The sequence below is a fragment of the Pocillopora verrucosa genome, chromosome 3, assembly GCF_036669915.1.
Source record: "Pocillopora verrucosa isolate sample1 chromosome 3, ASM3666991v2, whole genome shotgun sequence".
NCBI classification, from domain to species: domain Eukaryota; kingdom Metazoa; phylum Cnidaria; class Anthozoa; order Scleractinia; family Pocilloporidae; genus Pocillopora; species Pocillopora verrucosa.
The window spans coordinates 31,186,437-31,203,133 of NC_089314.1; the positions used below are offsets into that span (position 1 = coordinate 31,186,437).

Below are 16,697 nucleotides of genomic sequence, written 5' to 3' on the forward strand. Positions count from 1 at the left end.
ATCAATCTTCACCCCGATTTTCCGTTTGTTGAGTCAATTCTGGAAAAACGGGGTAAAATCTGAGTACTCATCCCGTCAATGGAATACATCCCAACTTGTCATTCAATCGTTGTCCCGGTTTTTTGCATTTTTCCAAGAATTCTGTAAAAATGGGGTAAAATCAGACAATTCATCCTACAAGTGAAACATATCCCAACTTGTGGTTTGTAATCTTTACCCGATTTTCCATTATTTTCAGAGAATTCTAGAAAAAAAATTCATCTCATAAAAAGAATATATCCCAACATGCCAAATGAATTTTTCAATGAATTCTGAAAACGGGCTAAATTGTGTCCATTTATCTTAAAATTGGAATAAATTATAACTCGGAACATCCCTCATTTTCGGTTTTTTTCTAATTAATTCCAGAAAATCGGTGTAAATTCTGAGAATTCATCCCGTATGTGGAATGCATTCTAAGTTTCCATATCCAGTCTTCAACCCGATCTTCCATTTTTATTTCAATGAGTTCCAGAAAAACGGGGTAAGTTATGAGAATTCATACCGTAAGTGGAATATATCCTAAGTTGTCATATTCAATCTTGCCCCGATTTTCCATTTTTTGACGAATTAATTCCAAAAAAACAGGGTAAACTCTGAGAATTCATGCTACAAGTGGATATTACCCGAAGTTCCCGAATGCCATCTTTGCTCAGATTTTCCATTTTTTTCGTGAATTCTAGAGAAGCGGGACAATTTCTTAGAATTCACCCCGCAAGTGGAATATAACCTACTTTGTCATGTCAAATCTTTCCTGATTTTCCATTTTTTAGTGAATTAATTCCAGAAAAACAGGGTAAACTCTGAGAATTCATGCTACAAGTGGATAGAACCTGTAGTTCCCATATGCCATCTTTACTCTGATTTTTCAATTTTTTTCAAGGAATTATGGAAAAACGGGGCATATTTTAGTAAATTATCCTCCAACTGGAACATGTCCTATTGACCTGCCACATCTAATCTAGTTTACCCCGATTTTCCATTTTTTTCAATGATTATAGAAAAACGGGATTCATTCTAAAAAGTCATCCTCCAAGTAGAATTTATCCTACTGACTTGCCTTCCATTTTTTTTCAATAAATTCTAGCAAAACGGGGTAAATTCTGAGAGAACATGCTACAAGTGGACAATACCTTTAGTTCCCATATGCCATCTTTACCCCAATTTTCCATTTCTTTTTTCAGCGATAAATTCTACGATTAGCACTAATCGTTAGCCCCCAAAATAAGGCAACGCACAATAACTTAATATGTATTTAGACGTTTTCTATAACGCCCGCTTTCAGTTATTATTAACTTTCATGGAAATTAAAAACTTAGGCACACCAACGTGCTATGTAATATACTGTTCCCCGTTAATTGTAGTCATTCTCTAAACAAGTCTCAATTAGACACGAAACGCGTCGGAAATAAACGAGGAGCTTACAATTACAAGAAGAGTTTCTTTGTGCGGCTCGCTAGTCTTACTTAAAAATGAAAAAAAAGAGGAAAAAATACAAATTTTATAAAAAAGTTTCTTTTCTCAATGAATTCTAGAAAAGCGGGATGAATTCTGAGAATTCGTCCTTCAAGTGGAATAAATCCTAGGTTGCCAAATCCAATCTTTAATCCGATTTTGCATTTTTTTTCTTTTTTTTCAATGAATTCTAGAATTACGGGGTAAATTTTGAGAATTTGGCCCGCAAGTAGCTAATACCGTAAGTTCCCATATGCCATCTTCACCCCAATTTTCCATTTGATCAGTGAATTTTAGAAAAAAAAGAGGTAAATTGTGGATAATACCCGAAGTTCCCATATGCTATCTTTACCCCGATTTCCCATTTTTTTTCTGAAAATTCTATAGAATAACGGGGTAAAATCTGAGAATTCATCCTTCAAATGGAATAGATCCTAGGTTGTCATATCCAATCTTCAACCTGATTTTCAATGCTTTTTTCTCATCGAATTCTAGATAAACGGGATAAATTCTGCGAGTTCATCCCGCAAGTGATAGCAATATGCTAAGTTCCCATATGCCATCTTTACCCCGATTTTCCATTTGATCAGTGAATTCGAGAAAAACGGGGTAAATTCTAAGCATTCATACTACAAGTGAATAGTACCCTAAGTTCCCACATGCTATCTTCAACCCGATTTTCCATTTTTTTTTCAATGAATTGTAGAAAAACGAGGCAAATTCTGCGAACTCATCCCGCAAGTGATTGCAATACGCTAAGTTCCCATATGCCATCTTTACCCCGATTTTCCATTTGATAAGTGAATTCGAGAAAAACGGGGTAAATTCTGAGCATTCATGCTACAAGTGAATAATACCCGAAGTTCCCATATGCTATTTTTACTCCGATTTTCCATTTTTTTCAGTGAATTTGACAAAAAACAGGGTAAAATTTGAAAAGTTATTCTCCAAATGGAATAGATCTCAAGTTGCCATATCCAATCTTCAACCCGATTTTCCATTTTTTCCCAATGAATTCTAGAAAAACGGGATAAATTCTGTGAAATTCATCCTTTAGGTGGATTCTATCCTATTGACTTTCCATAGCCACCTTTAGCCCCATTTTCGATTTAATCATTGTGTGAATTTGTCATAAATCGGGTGAAATAGGACAAATCCACCCAAAAGTGCCATGAATCCTACAATAATTTAGAAACAGTACTAAAAAAAACCAGCTAAAATCAGCGGAACCGCAATAAAATCACAATCTACTACTTCAATTTTTTTTAACGGAGGGCTTAGTGCGATACGGCAAAAACCAACAGTACTCAAAATAAACAACTGAAGGCCAAACTTCTGTGATTGAAGGACGACTTCGTGACGCAGACAAATAATCACAACTTGGACTTCTCAGTCGATCTCACCTCCGGCAGATCAGGTGAAGTGTCAAAAATATATAATTTTATGTCGACGAACCATAATCTATGATCTTCAACTATTAAAGAAAATAAAGCAATTGTGATATGACGCCACATTGTGCTTTTGTCTTAGCTTGTGGCTAAAATGTTGTCATTGAAGTCGCAAGTCGAGCAATGAAGACTGTAAATAAAGCAAGGCTGCAAATAAAACGTGAACAATAACGCATCCTTTGGTCGAAAGTCGCTTTGTTATTCACGCGCAGCAAATTGTTCTTCCAAGTTTAGGTTATGACAACGATACGATCACTCTGCGTTAACGAACGATTGAACTTCAAGGAAAGCAATATGAGAGGCCAATGATCCGGTTCGCAGTGATCATGCGAACAGCATGTTTTCCTGAGAGCAGTTACCGGAAAATACTGGTCAAATTTTCCACTTATCCCGACCCCCTTGAATGAGTACTTTTGCTTGAAGACATAACTACAACGGAGTCTCTTAACCAGTCCCAAGCCGCGTGTCGCTCGATAGATCGCAGGATATGATTGGCCACTGTATCACATTATGTCAGAGGACATATCTGCAATAAGAGGACATAAGTGCAACGGTACACATCATCATCTGTCGAGTCTTCAGCCTTCAATGACAAGTCAACATCTCTCTCTGGGGCTAAGAAAATAAATGAGCAAAGGTTATACACCTCATTTTGAAATGATCCATTATCACGGAGTTCTACTTTTTGTCGTTCACTCACCAAAGGCCATCACCATCGAGCAGGTCATTCTTATCCGCACTGCAACACGAGCGTTTCCTTGTCAGCGAGAGAGTTTGAAAGAGACAGAGGTCTGTAAACGGGTTTGACCCAGACCTCTCCCACAACTTTCGCCTCCCTCAAACTCTCTTTGGCGCTGCAGTGCTAACCATGAAGACCTGCTCCTAATACAAAGGCTATTCCTTAGGATGTAAGGATCAGTACTAAGAGAGTTTAGGAGAATCTTAACCTTTCAGCGGTTTTGATATTATATTTGCAAGCTGCAGCATCTCTTCATGTAATCCGTTTAAAATGCAGCTAAGAAACTCTTGAGCATCCTCCTGTCGGCCCTATAAGAGATTTCAACAAGTTACCCCAATATTTCATTTAAAAACCATAGATAGCTTGTGATCAGTTTCTTCTGAGTAAGTTTTGTGAAGAAAAGAAGTTTGGGAACCCTTTTTCCAACAGGTCTGAGTAGCTCGGCAAGAGATTTTGGCTAATCTTTCGCGGGTGGTGGTGGTGGTGGTGGTGGGAAGGGGGTGGGGACTATTTGTTTGCTTATTTGTCTTTATTTGTGGCCAGCGTTGAGGAGAGTGAGACTATGATTCATGACACATTTGTGCTCTCAATCCCCACAAAACAAGTCAACTAGACTTCTTGATCATGTTTATCCCTTGATGTGGAGCAGGCAAGATTTTACAGCAAGAAGAACCTTGGACAATTGAGAATTTGAGAGGTGACAGGGTGTGTCCTGCCCAATAAGGTCTCAACCACCTTTTGATACTTCCATTAACACATTTCTTATCCAATTTTGCTGTCCCCTCACTTTTATGTTATAATAATTGAGAAAAAAAAAACCAATAAGAAAATTGATGTTTTGTTCCAAACAGCAATATTTACACACACACACATGTACACACAAAATAAGAGTGCAACACTTACAGTCCATACTTGATGTCCCCTCGTGGAAATATCTGGACTGCTAGTGCAACTACATCAAGTTCAAGACTGTTTACTTGGACAATGACTGACTACAAAGCAGACAGATAGAAAGACAGACACACAGATAGACAGACAGATAGACAAAAAACAAACACACAGATAGACAGACACACAGATGGACAGTTAGAGAGACAGAGAGAGAATCTTTAGAGGTATCTACCTGCAAATTTCTTGGCAAACTTGTCCTCTTCCACAGTAACTGGAATCTGTAATGTATCATCTGTCTTTTTAGGATTTGAAGTTGTTTGCATTTCATTTCTCACAACAGGACTTACTGTTTTAACAACAATACCAGGTAATGGTTTTGCAGAGTTTTTGAACAAGTCTGCCCATGATGAAGGCTTTGGAGGCTGATCTTTCCTGCCTGTGATTTCTTCTGGTGCACCACTTGTTTTTACACTCTGATCCACTGGGATGGGACCTTCATGTTCTTTTTCCAGGTTTTTATAGGTTTGATTAGAGCTTAAGGGATCTTGTGCAGTGCTGATGGAAACTGTAACTTTAATGTCTGTGTCACTGTAAACAGGGCTGTTTGATGTGCTTTCTGTTGATAAAGAACTCTTCCTTTCTTCCACAGTGTCTCCATCGCAAGAACTTGTGCTTTTTCTCTGTACAGCTGTTCTTTTGTCTGTGTTAGAGAGAGCATCGGATTTTTGCTCCTTTAACCTTGCGCTCAAAACATTTACCTGTACTTTTGAAGCTTCTTTAACATCATCACTGAGAACAACTTTATCTGTAGTAGGTAAAGATGCCACAGCTTTTCCTTTTAGCCCAGAGCCATTGGAATTAACTGAAGCCCTTACCTTTTCACTACATTCACTAGAAGAGCTGGACACAGATCTAGACCTCTTTCTCTGTCTCCTTCGCTTGCGCCGTTTTCGTGATCTTTCAGTCTCTGTCTTCTCCACTGCTCTCTGGGTGTTCACTGTTAATGACAAGGGAGGGAAGTGGTCAACATCAGCTGCTGAAGTTCTTGAGGGACTGCAAAATAAAACAACAATTCTTCATTTAACAATACATGTATTTGTGAATTTTCTCAACTTGAATTGTAATCTATAAAGTTACCCTATACTTAAAAATTATGTAACAACTAATCCCCCCTCACATGTTGTATAAGAATGGAACATAATCAAAATAATCAAATAAAATAACATATTATATGTAGCAGTGAACATAAACAAGGTAGTTTTCATGTGTTCTGTTTGCAGAGAAAAACTCAGAATTCACATTGCTGGATCCTGTAAAAAGATGAAAACCACAAAGATGAGTCCTTGATGTAATAGGGATAAACAGTGAAACCCTCAACTCACCTCTGATGCTAGGGTGGCCAGGATCAAGAATCAAACACCTTTTGAAATGCAGTAATTTTTGTAATATCAACTACATTGATAATGTAAATTGGCCACTGTTAAGAAGTTCAAAGCTGACATTCTGAGTGTTAACCCTTTGTGAGAGCCCTTTAAATAGCCATTCGCCAATTCAAGTTATGTTATCAACTCAGTTGATGATGCCAAATCACCTTGTTATACCATTCCTCTGATGCAGCACCACAGTTTCTTAAAAACTTACCTCCTATTATACCTTTGTTACTTGTCAAGTATAGAATTCATTACTTAAAAAGTACTTTGCACTAAAGAAACATCCCTTAAAGAAAGATGCCACAAAAATTGACCACCCTCTTTCCAGTGAAACTTCTATGAAGCAGCCAAGGGACTTAGGAAGACTTTTTATTTTGTTATTGAATTAAAGCTTTTTGAGCTGTTGGTGTTGCATGAACTTTTCTAATAACTTTAAGAATTCAGTAAAAATTTTTCTGATATTAATTACATAAAAAGAACCATAAACCAGAAATGAAAAATTTTCATGTCAAAGAGGATTTTTAAGCTACTCCTCTACCTTTCAGGTTTGCTTTGCCTCACATCTTGTTCATGCTCTTTGATGCTGTTTCCACCAAAAACAATATGTTCAGAGCTACTTTGTATGGTTTTCTCTGATGATTGTTTGACTTGTTTCTGTTTTGCTTCTGGTAAACAATCACCTGTACCAGCTGTTGTTTTCGCCAATTTTCCTGTAGATGTTTCCTGTTCACTTTCTTGTCCCACTTCAACACCTGAGTCTTCAAGACCTGCCGTGACATTTTTAGCTGCCGCAGAACTGTCATTTGATGAGACATGTGTTGAGGAGTCACCAGCTACAAAGCAAAGAAACAAGCAAGTCACCTTATATGTGGATATTAGAGTAATATTACCTCTACCACTTCCAAATCTGATTTGTAATTCTCCTTACTGTCTGCCTTACAATTCTCATGATATTAGTTTGGAGAATTTGGTATTGGATTGGGTAAGAATACTCTTAACTTATCTTTTTCTTTTTATCTCATCACTTGTCTGCTTGATATTGTATTGTACGGAAAAATTCTGTCTTGGTCACTTATAGAGGGGGATATTCAGGAGTTCTGAACATTGCAATACAATTAAGAATTTGTTAATGAATATTTAGTCAGGTAGTTTTATTTAAGTCTGTTTACAAAAGAATCAGAGTCTGGAAAAGGCTTGAGAAACAGTGGAAGACAAGAGAGTGTAACCTGTATCCTGCACGTTAGGAAAATACCGCAATAATGCAATTCCCGATTAATGAAATGACTGAAATACCAGGAGAAAAATTGTCCAAAATCCCAAAATCACAAACTCCAATGTTCCCCTCCTCATAGGAGAATTAATGCTGTGTTGTGCATTGATGCTTCATGTATGGTTGCTTTTGGGAAAATTAAGAGATCTACTCCAATAAATTTATAGTCTGTATGGAAAAATTAGGATGCAAAATTTCAAATCACTTTTGCTTTCAAAGGTATCAAATGGATACATACAATCTTAACTATACTAGAAACTGAAGCTTGGATAAACATTCCCTGAAACCAATGGTGTGCAGTTACTCACTCTGTGCACTTACAATATATCTTTGTTAACTCAAAAAGCAATCCTCATCCATTCTGAGTAAAATCTAAACGACAACTGCCATCTCAATTATTGGTTGCTTTAGAAAATTAATTGGAATGTACAAAGCTAGAGATTGCCTTCATTTATAACCTTTTCCAACATAAAAGACAATCTAACAGCAAAACAAACACAAGCACTTAAAAAACTCTTAGCACCAATAACAAGATAAATCTTAAAAACACTGACAAAGGAATCACTATTGTTATAAGAGATACTAAACAAAAAATTCAGGAAGGTTACAAACAAGTCCCTAATGAGAAATTCTATAACCCCCTAATATAACCAATAGTATCTGAAACAGTCACAAAAGTCAAAACAATTTGTCAACACTTTGTTTACTAGAAGGCATATTGATGACATGACCTGTAAGTGGCTCAATTTAGGCCAAACCCAACTTGGAATACCAGAATTTCACACACTGACCAAGGTACATGAAATCATTCCTGTTGACAATCAATCTTATCTTGGAGCACTGGCCCAACAGAGCACATTTCCATTTTTGTTGACTCATCCTTACAGCCGATTGAGCAGAAACAACAGTCTTATATCAAAGACACCACTCACTTTATAAACTTCAACAAAAACATCCTACTTCCAGAAGAAGCAATTTGGGTACTTTTGACATTTGTTCTCTCCACACTAACATTCCCCAAGAGGAGGGAATTAATATCGTCTGCCAATATTATGAAGAGCATTATAGTTAAAATCTCTCATCACAACAAAATTTTGGGAGACCTTAAGAGACTGCTTCCTAAAAAAAACTTTTTCAATGACAAAGACAAACACTATCTAGAAACACTTGGAATAGCTATAGGAACAAAAAAAATGGTAATAGATAGAGGTCATGTTCATGGCTCATACTGAGAAACAGGTACTAGCTACGTACATACAAGCCCACCTAAACTATTTCTTTAACCCTTTGACCCCTAGGAGTGACTAGCATCTAATTTCTCCCTACAATGTCAGCCCTGAATCACACAGTAAGGTCAGGAGAATAAAGAAATTGACCATCAACTAATTAGGCTCTTGATCATTTAACAAATTCTCCGTATCAGCATCTTTGGAAATGTATAGAGAATAGCAGGGAGAATATGCATACTGATGTTAGGCTGTAGAGGGTTAAAAAGATACATTCATAACACTTTTTAAGGTGGACCATTCCTGAAATTGAAATCATCAATTTCATTGATATCACTAACTCATTCCACGCCACTATTAAATTCATGTATGAATTGTCATCAGAAAAAATGGTTTTCCTCGATACTGAAGTTTTTAAAGGACCTAGATTTACCAAAAGAAAAATTCTTGATGTTCAAACACATTACAAGCTGAAAGAAACATGCCAATATACTTGATCCCTCCCTTTCAATGGTAAGAAGAGTTATGGTAAAGGATAGGCACTACACTTATTGAGAACAAACTCAGTAAAAGAATCTTATGACTAAAAGAAGAAAACTTCATAGAATGTTCTTATAGAACAAGGCAAGGCTCAGGACCTTTTTGAAAAGACCCTAGCAGAAGTACAATTCTTATCATGCAACAAGGCTTTAAAAAGCAAACCAAAAACATCTAAAAAAGATTTTGTTGTTCATTACAACTTTTAACCCTACTGACAAGAATCTTAAAAAGATTCTTATGAAACACTGGCACCTTACTTCAGGCCATGAAAACCTGGCGCAAATATATCCTATCCCCAACTGTTGCTTATTGGAAGGACAGGTTTGTATAAGATTCCCTTGTTAGAGCACAACTTCCTTCACTTAAATTAAACAACAGCATTTTTGAAGTTATACACTGTTAGGGTCTGGTGACAATACTACAACACTATAACTACTTGTGATGAAAACTTCCTAATAGCAATTAAAATATCAGAGGTTGTAACATTTAGGATTTGTACTTGCTGCAGGGCATAATTTTAAAAGTTGTAATCCACTTTGTCTCATTCATCAGTTTCCAGTAGTAAGAAAAAATCAAAACAATATATATTTAAATTACGCTGACCATCAACAAAATAAGGAAACGGGTATTGTCACTGTCTGCACATGACTGGGTGTTTAATATTGTTTACTACCATGATCATTGATAGTATTTCGACATTTTTCCCCGGCCTCTCCCTCTTAACTCCTCTTCGATCCGAACATTACACTAGCTCTATATCACACAAATTTAAAATTTGAACTCAAGTTCCGTCATAACAAAGACGAACCGGAATATTACTCATATTTGAAAATAACAACCCTCACCATAACCATTCGCTACTTTCATTATTTCTTGCGAACAACATGGAGCGCCTCACAAATTAAATGTCGATGTAAATTTTTAAAATAGTGTTGTTTACCGAATGTGGATGCTCGCGAGAGGATAAATATGAAAGTATTAGATACATACCTAAAAAATTATCGCCTCGTTCCTCGTCATCTGAGTAATTAAAGTTGAAGAGAAACTGCAAAATAGAAAATCTCAGTGAAACAAAAAACAAACCAACGCGAGGAACGATCGAAAACTAAAGCGTGAGTAAATATTGTCTCGACGTGAAGTATAACATAAACCTAAAAATAAAAACAATTTCCCAGACGTAGGTATAATAAAAAGATCTAGTAAGCTAATTTTTACCTCAACCGGTGGTATATTTCCAATTTGAGCTAATGAATTACTGAAGTATTTTTCCCATTCTTCAGCTGTGAAATCGCCAAACGTAAAACCCTGAGACACGCAAGAACAAGAAATTTTAGGACACGTCTTGGTTGAATTCAATTCCGTTTGTACAACAAGTGATAACGAGGAATATAAGGCAACTCTGCCATTTTTCTTACCTCTTCCGAATTACGCATTTCTTGAGCCACAAGAGTGCTCAATTAACTAGCACTCAAATTCTCCATTGGACAAAATTTCCCTTAAAAACCCTCAACCTAAACACATCAATTTGCTTCTTCCATTTTGCAAGACAAGCGCATGAGCTGTGAGAACGTGTGACGTCAGTTATCGTCCCTATCCCGTGGAATCCCGAAACCTCACGAAATAACATGAACCGAGATATGATTGGGCGCACGATCATAACATCGTTGCTTTTTTTTTATCATCGAAATAGCTGACCAAATTTTGCGTGTACAAGTGTATGCTGGTAGGAAGTCAGTGTCAATATGAAAAAAAGAGCTCTGCTTATTTACAGAATTTGCAAAGGAAAAATGGTTGCATTCAGAGCCGAAAATGACTGGAATACCAAATTAGCTTAGTATGTTCCCAGCTTGGGTAGTGTGTTACTTTGTCATTGGTGTATTTTTGGGGTCGATTCCTTGAAGTCTACGTAGTTTTCGTTCTTGCCCTTCTATTCTATTGAATGAAATAAAAATAATCTGACAGCGCATGTGGCTACTGGTACAGCACAATTCTTAAAGAACAAGCTAAAGGTTGTATGATGACGCTAGAAGGTAGTGTTGCAGAAAATTTGTAATCACACGCAAAACAGAAAACCCACCGCATCCCACATATTTAAGAGTACCCTGTTCCACGAGAGAATATTGATTCAAGAATATAGGGGTTAGCTCGAAAGCCTCACGGTTCCCCTATCCTCTGGGCTCCAAAAATAATAAAGCTATGCTTCATTTAATTTTGCCTTCTGGCAGGTTCTAAGCTTGCTGTGAGCTAGTCAAACTCGCAAAGAAATTAACATGACGATCGGAATTCTCCTCTTCCATGTTTTCTGCTAGCTGATGGTTGATCTACATCCAATTTGGTTCACAAGGAAAGCGCCCAGGGTTCACTCAGTCTTTCACTTGAAGCGGTTAAATATAACATTTATCAAAAATTTTTATTTCTTGCACCTAAACAGAAACAAGACACCGATCTGGTACGAAATAATAGCACTTTTTCGTTCAAATTACAAAAATCATGTATTTAAATAGTCAAAATATCTTTTTCCTTCTTACAGTTGGCGCACCATAGCCCTCGGCGCAGCTTATTTTGGTGTGTAGGTATCTCTGATGATCGACGGTTAAGTGTTTGGGTATCTCTCACGGTTGACGGTTAATTTTTAAGAATAAACGTTCTTCATAAAACGTTAAAATATCTTTACAAAATTTGAATAAACCAATTTTCGGCAAAAATTTGTTTTCAGCAAAATTCCTGAAGAAAAGTGTATTACCCTTTACCCGCCGACAAATCAGAAGAAAATATAACAAGATAACAGCTCAAAAGAACATTTGAGTTGAGTCCGACTTTGATTTCTTCAGATTTGTTGTTTGTTGTATTCAAGTGTCTATTTGCCGGATAAAGCTTTGAGGTAACTTGAAAACCTTTTTTCTTTTTTTTTATCTTTTTTTTTTTTCAGAACTATTGGTCAGCAGCACGGTTAACGGTAACAATGTTACATTTATGACGATTTACCACATTGAGACCGTCATGAGGCGGGGGCGAAAGTTATTTTATTTCAGAAGAGCAAGCATTCTTTTGACACAGAGAGAACGAGCATCTAAGTAATAAGACTGGTTATTGTTATTTGGAAAATACAAGGATACTTTACGGTGATGCAAATCCCTTAAAAAATTCCAGTGGAAGACATATGAAATGATATGACAGTCGAGTCAGATACATGCTTTCGCTTTCGTACGGGAATGTCTTTCATTTCTTCACTGAAAAGCCACACTCTGCTGTAACACAAGCGAAAAGAGAAAACATGTAACTTAGCAGACTCTTTGTAAAAATAAAAGTCGAGGGACCAAGCCTCCTATTAAGGAGCTTTCATACTCAGTAGAAAGCCCCGGACTAAGGCAAAGGTAAACTTGAAGAGTTATCAGCGACAGTTCACAATTTCTTTTGTCGTGACGCTTCTATTTGCTTCAGAAAGCGAAATATCTCTCCATACTTGTAATTGTTTCTTTTGCGCCTCTTTCAACGACATAGAATCTCACGCACTAAAAATAAAGAAAATTTGAACCAGCCGACACATTTATCTGTCCATTTCAGTTTTCTATGTCAGTTTCCGATATCAGAAAGAAAATGATGGCGTGCGTGAATAAACCATTGACAGCCGGCGTAAGTTTGCCAATAGTTAAAATCGTATTTTTGTCATAATCAAACTTAAAAATCTGACACAATCTTTAACCGGAAGTCCACAACCAAAGCTGTAGAGCAAATTTGATCTCATCGAAAACAGCGAAAATACAAACAGTACTGAAACGATGGATTTTCTCAAGGAATCACTTGCACCAAGAACCTTCAACAAAATTAGCTATGCCGTAGTTTTAATTTGGTTCGTGATCAGTGTAATTTTCTTTGGCATTTTTGCCGAAGTGGAAAATACCGAATCCAGGTACGATTTCCGTTGCGGTGGCACCAAGAGTGAAAACATTGACCTTATCCGTGGGGAATGTTTCGAAAAATACCAGAAGCAATACAACAAGTACGGTGTTCCTGTCTATGGCTTCGTGATCATCAATTTCCTCCTTATTGGAATTGTATGTGTTATCTACTCCCAAATAGTGAAAAACGCAGTCGATCATTTGTCGTCGAGCAGTCGTAACAGTGATCCAGAGAGCGGACAGTCGCGCGACCAAGAAAACCCAACAGGACGAACAACAAATTGCGGACACAAGCTTTTCATAGCTTACTGTTGTCAACTATCTATGAGACTTGTTCTAGGAGCTCTCTTCATATTGCTGCAAACTCAGTTGCTTTATCCTTTAAAGTTTTCCTCCACGTTTGAATGTTGCTTGAACTCTGGAACCAATCAGCCGCCCCAAACAGTACTTTACACAAATGTCACAATCAACGAGCGATAAAGAAAACCTTTTGGATGAACGCTGTCCTTGCAGTGAATGGAATTTTTGACGCTGGCATTCTGATTGAAATCGTATACATTTTGACACAGGCATGGGTAGAAAGGAATTTTATGCAAGACTCAGACTTCCTAAAAACTTATCTAAATGCTAACCATGACAAGTCGCATCAAGAACCTAAGGAGCAAGAAGGAAGAAGACAACATGAAATTGTTCCACTACAGCTAAGAGAGCCGGGAAACCGTCCGACCCGGGTCGAGTTGCACCAAGAATCTCAAAAGCAGGATGATGTTCCACTTCAGCCACGAGAACATCAACGTCCTCCGATCCAATTCGAGTTACACCAAGAGCCTCGAAAACAAGATGCAGTTGTCCCACTACAGCCACGAGACCAAGTCGTGCCGCATCATGTTCTTAAACAGCCTGAAGGAACGAGCGGACATGATAAGCCTGAACAGCTTCAACCATTCATCGCACGAACGAAGAAAATCATTAGAGAAGACACTCAATGCCTCTACGAACTCCAATCACCGTTTCGACGTCCTCCAGGCGAAGAAAAAGAAGCCACAGATTTGACTTTGGACCAGATTTATACAAACCTTGTGATCATTCCCAACAGGGCTCAGTACAACTTTACTACAGACAGACAAGAGCAACTCAAAGTTTATCCAAGGTCGCGCGACAAGGAATCACATCCGAAAAGCCTGGAAGACCTCCTTAATGATAAAAATAAGAAAGTATTGATTGTCGGTCGCCCCGGAATCGGCAAAACATTATGTTGTATCAAACTTCTCAGAGACTGGGCATTTGAGAAAGTCAAATCACAAATCCAATTTGATGCTGCTTTCTTCGTAAAATTCAGAAGATTCAACTCGGCGGACGAACTTAGCCTCAGGGAACTACTCACTCGGTCAGAACATTCCACCTCAGATCACCTGGATGATGAGGTCTGGAATTACATCCTGCAGCACCCTAAAGGTGTCCTCATACTTTTTGACGGATTTGACGAATTCAAAGATAACGCAAACATGGCCGTGGCGCCTTCTCATCCCGGAAACATTAAAGACAAGATGCCGCTACAAATCCTTTATCAGTGGCTTGTGACCGGGAAACTTCTTGATGATGCTTCAATTGTAACGACTACTAGACCTACGGCTTTGTCAGGCATCGCACATCTTGAGTTCGACAAAACCTTTGAAATCCTGGGGTTTTCAACCAAGCAAATTCAAGAGTACATCAACAAATTCACCGGAGATGACAAGCAAGCAGGCGAAACACTATGGCGACACATCAGCAGCAACATGAACTTACTTTCGCTCTGTTATATCCCTGTGAACAGCTTCATCGTATGCTCAAGTCTGTCACAAATATTGCAGTTCGAAAGTTCCGCTAGTGTTACCCTCCCTTCCAAATTAACCACGATATACAAGATTGCAGTGAAAGTATTTTATTTCAAACACACGAAAGAATTCAGCGATAAACATTTTACCCGCGAAGACTTTCTATCAGATGATTTGCCCTCGGCTATGAAGGAGAAATTCGAGACACTAGGAAATGTGGCGTTTGAAGGAATCAAAGAAGGAAAACTGATCCTTGGAGGAAACGAAGTACGCGAAATGAAAGACAGCGCCCTTTTTCACCGCTTACCCGACCGTGCAAATGCCGCGTTAAAAGATGAGAAACAATTCTGTTTCATTCACCTTACAATGCAAGAGTTTTTCGCAGCGCGGCACCTGACAAACAAAATGAAAGAAAGAGAATTAAGGAACTTTGTTTCCGAGAACATCAAGAACGGCAAATGGCAGCTGGTTTTTCAGTTTCTGGCAGGGCTAATGGAGGAGAAAAATCACCTACCAAGCGAAATCATCACTGACCTTCTTCCTGTGCAAACTGAAGAGAAAAAAAAGGAAAACAAAATGGTGAACTGCTGGCCGACTAAAGACGAAAAGGATTTAGCAGTGACATTGCTTAAATGTAGTAACGAAAGTAATAAGATGGAGTCGATAGTTCAGAGAAAACTACAACAAATTAACTTCAATTGTGTAAATTTTACTGATTGTCACCTCACAGCTGTTGATTGCTCTTCGTTAGTAAATGTAATTAAGAATGTTCAACAAATTTCACATTTAGATTTGAGTCACAATAACATTGGTCCATTAGGTTGTTTAGAGATTTGTAAATTGTTAAAATGTAGGGAATTTCATCTGAGCTCGTTAAACCTCGGAAGAAATCAACTGACAGATGAAGCAGCAAAGTATTTAGCTGAAGCCATCAACAGCAACAACAGTCAGCTACGCACGTTAAACCTCTCAGAAAATAACATCTCACACATCGGAGCACGGCACTTGGCTGAAGCCATCAACAACAACTGTCAGCTACGCACGTTACACCTCTCAAAAAATAACATCTCATACATTGGAACACGGCACTTGGCTGAAGCCATCAACAACAACAACTGTCAGCTACGCACATTATACCTCAGAGCAAGTAACATCTCAGACTTTGGAACACGGTACTTGGCTGACGCCATTAACAACAAGAACTGTCAGCTAGACACGTTAGACCTCTCAGATAATAACATGTCAGACATTGGAGCACAGCACTTGGCTAAAGCCATCAACAACAACAACTGTCAGCTACGCACGTTAATCCTCTCACACAATAACATCTTCAACATTGGAGCACAGTACTTCGCTGACGCCATTAACAACAACAACTGTCAGCTACACACGTTAGACCTCACCGAAAATGACATCTCAGAGATTGGCGCACAGCACTTGGCTAAAGCCATCAACAACAACAACTGTCAGCTACGCACGTTAATCCTCTCAAACAATAACATCTCAGACATTGGAGCACAGTACTTCGCTGACGCCATTAACAACAACAACTGTCAGCTACACACGTTAGACCTCAACGAAAATGACATCTCAGAGATTGGCGCACAGCACTTGGCTAAAGCCATCAACAACAACAACTGTCAGCTACGCACGTTAATCCTCTCAAACAATAACATCTCAGACATTGAAGCACAGTACTTCGCTGACGCCATCAACAACAACAACAGTCAACTACACACGTTAAACCTCTCATTCAATAAAATCTCAGACATTGGAGCACAGCACTTGGCTGAAGCCATCAACAACAACAACAACTGTCAGCTACGCACGTTAAACCTCACAACAAATCAACACATAACAAATGCAGGTAAGCAAAAGGCACGTAATTTACTTAGCGATAGTCGGTGTAAGCTTATTCTTTAGGCCTCAGCAATTCCAATTAA

At 38.1% G+C, this 16,697-nt stretch overlaps 2 protein-coding genes and 1 pseudogene across 8 annotated transcripts in view; 1 reads left to right on the plus strand and 2 right to left on the minus strand.

Moving 5' to 3' along the window:
• LOC136279400 (ubiquitin carboxyl-terminal hydrolase 10-like) overlaps positions 1-16,697 on the minus strand; it is a 150,110-nt gene that overhangs the window by 40,342 nt on the left and 93,071 nt on the right. The window contains exon 13 of one of the 4 annotated variants that reach the window (XR_010716828.1): positions 15,118-15,304. The exons of the other annotated variants lie outside the window; for them this stretch is intronic. The gene's annotated coding sequence lies outside the window, so the exon portion shown is untranslated. Of the gene's footprint in view, positions 1-15,117; positions 15,305-16,697 lie in introns of those variants that run through there. 4 annotated transcript variants of the gene reach the window in all.
• On the minus strand, positions 2,970-10,584 carry LOC136279405 (transcriptional regulator ATRX homolog). Of its 4 annotated transcripts, XR_010716831.1 has the most exons (8): positions 10,454-10,584; positions 10,254-10,343; positions 10,029-10,083; positions 6,541-6,835; positions 5,448-5,625; positions 4,805-5,272; positions 3,890-3,989; positions 2,970-3,557 (listed from the first exon to the last, which is right to left on the minus strand). XR_010716831.1 is itself a non-coding variant. In XM_066163081.1 (6 exons), the coding sequence occupies exons 1-6, from the start codon at positions 10,469-10,471 to the stop codon at positions 5,108-5,110; spliced, it is 801 nt and encodes a 266-aa protein (XP_066019178.1). In that variant the 5' UTR covers positions 10,472-10,584; the 3' UTR covers positions 2,970-5,107. The 4 variants fall into 4 exon arrangements, 1 of the variants encoding a protein (XP_066019178.1); XR_010716830.1 differs by having other exon boundaries at positions 2,970-3,989; XR_010716832.1 differs by having other exon boundaries at positions 3,643-5,272.
• Positions 12,639-16,697, plus strand: part of LOC136279396 (NACHT, LRR and PYD domains-containing protein 12-like) — a 4,834-nt pseudogene continuing 775 nt past the window's right edge.

What these genes read in the sequence shown, in the direction of transcription:
- LOC136279405 (XM_066163081.1), bottom strand. An exon ending in AGGCAAAGCAAACCTGAAAG is followed by an intron (nt 5,626 to 6,540) that starts GTAGAGGAGTAG and finishes TTTATTTTGCAG; the next exon opens with TCCCTCAAGAACTTCAGCAG. An exon ending in CTAGTGAATGTAGTGAAAAG is followed by an intron (nt 5,273 to 5,447) that starts GTAAGGGCTTCA and finishes TCTCTAACACAG; the next exon opens with ACAAAAGAACAGCTGTACAG.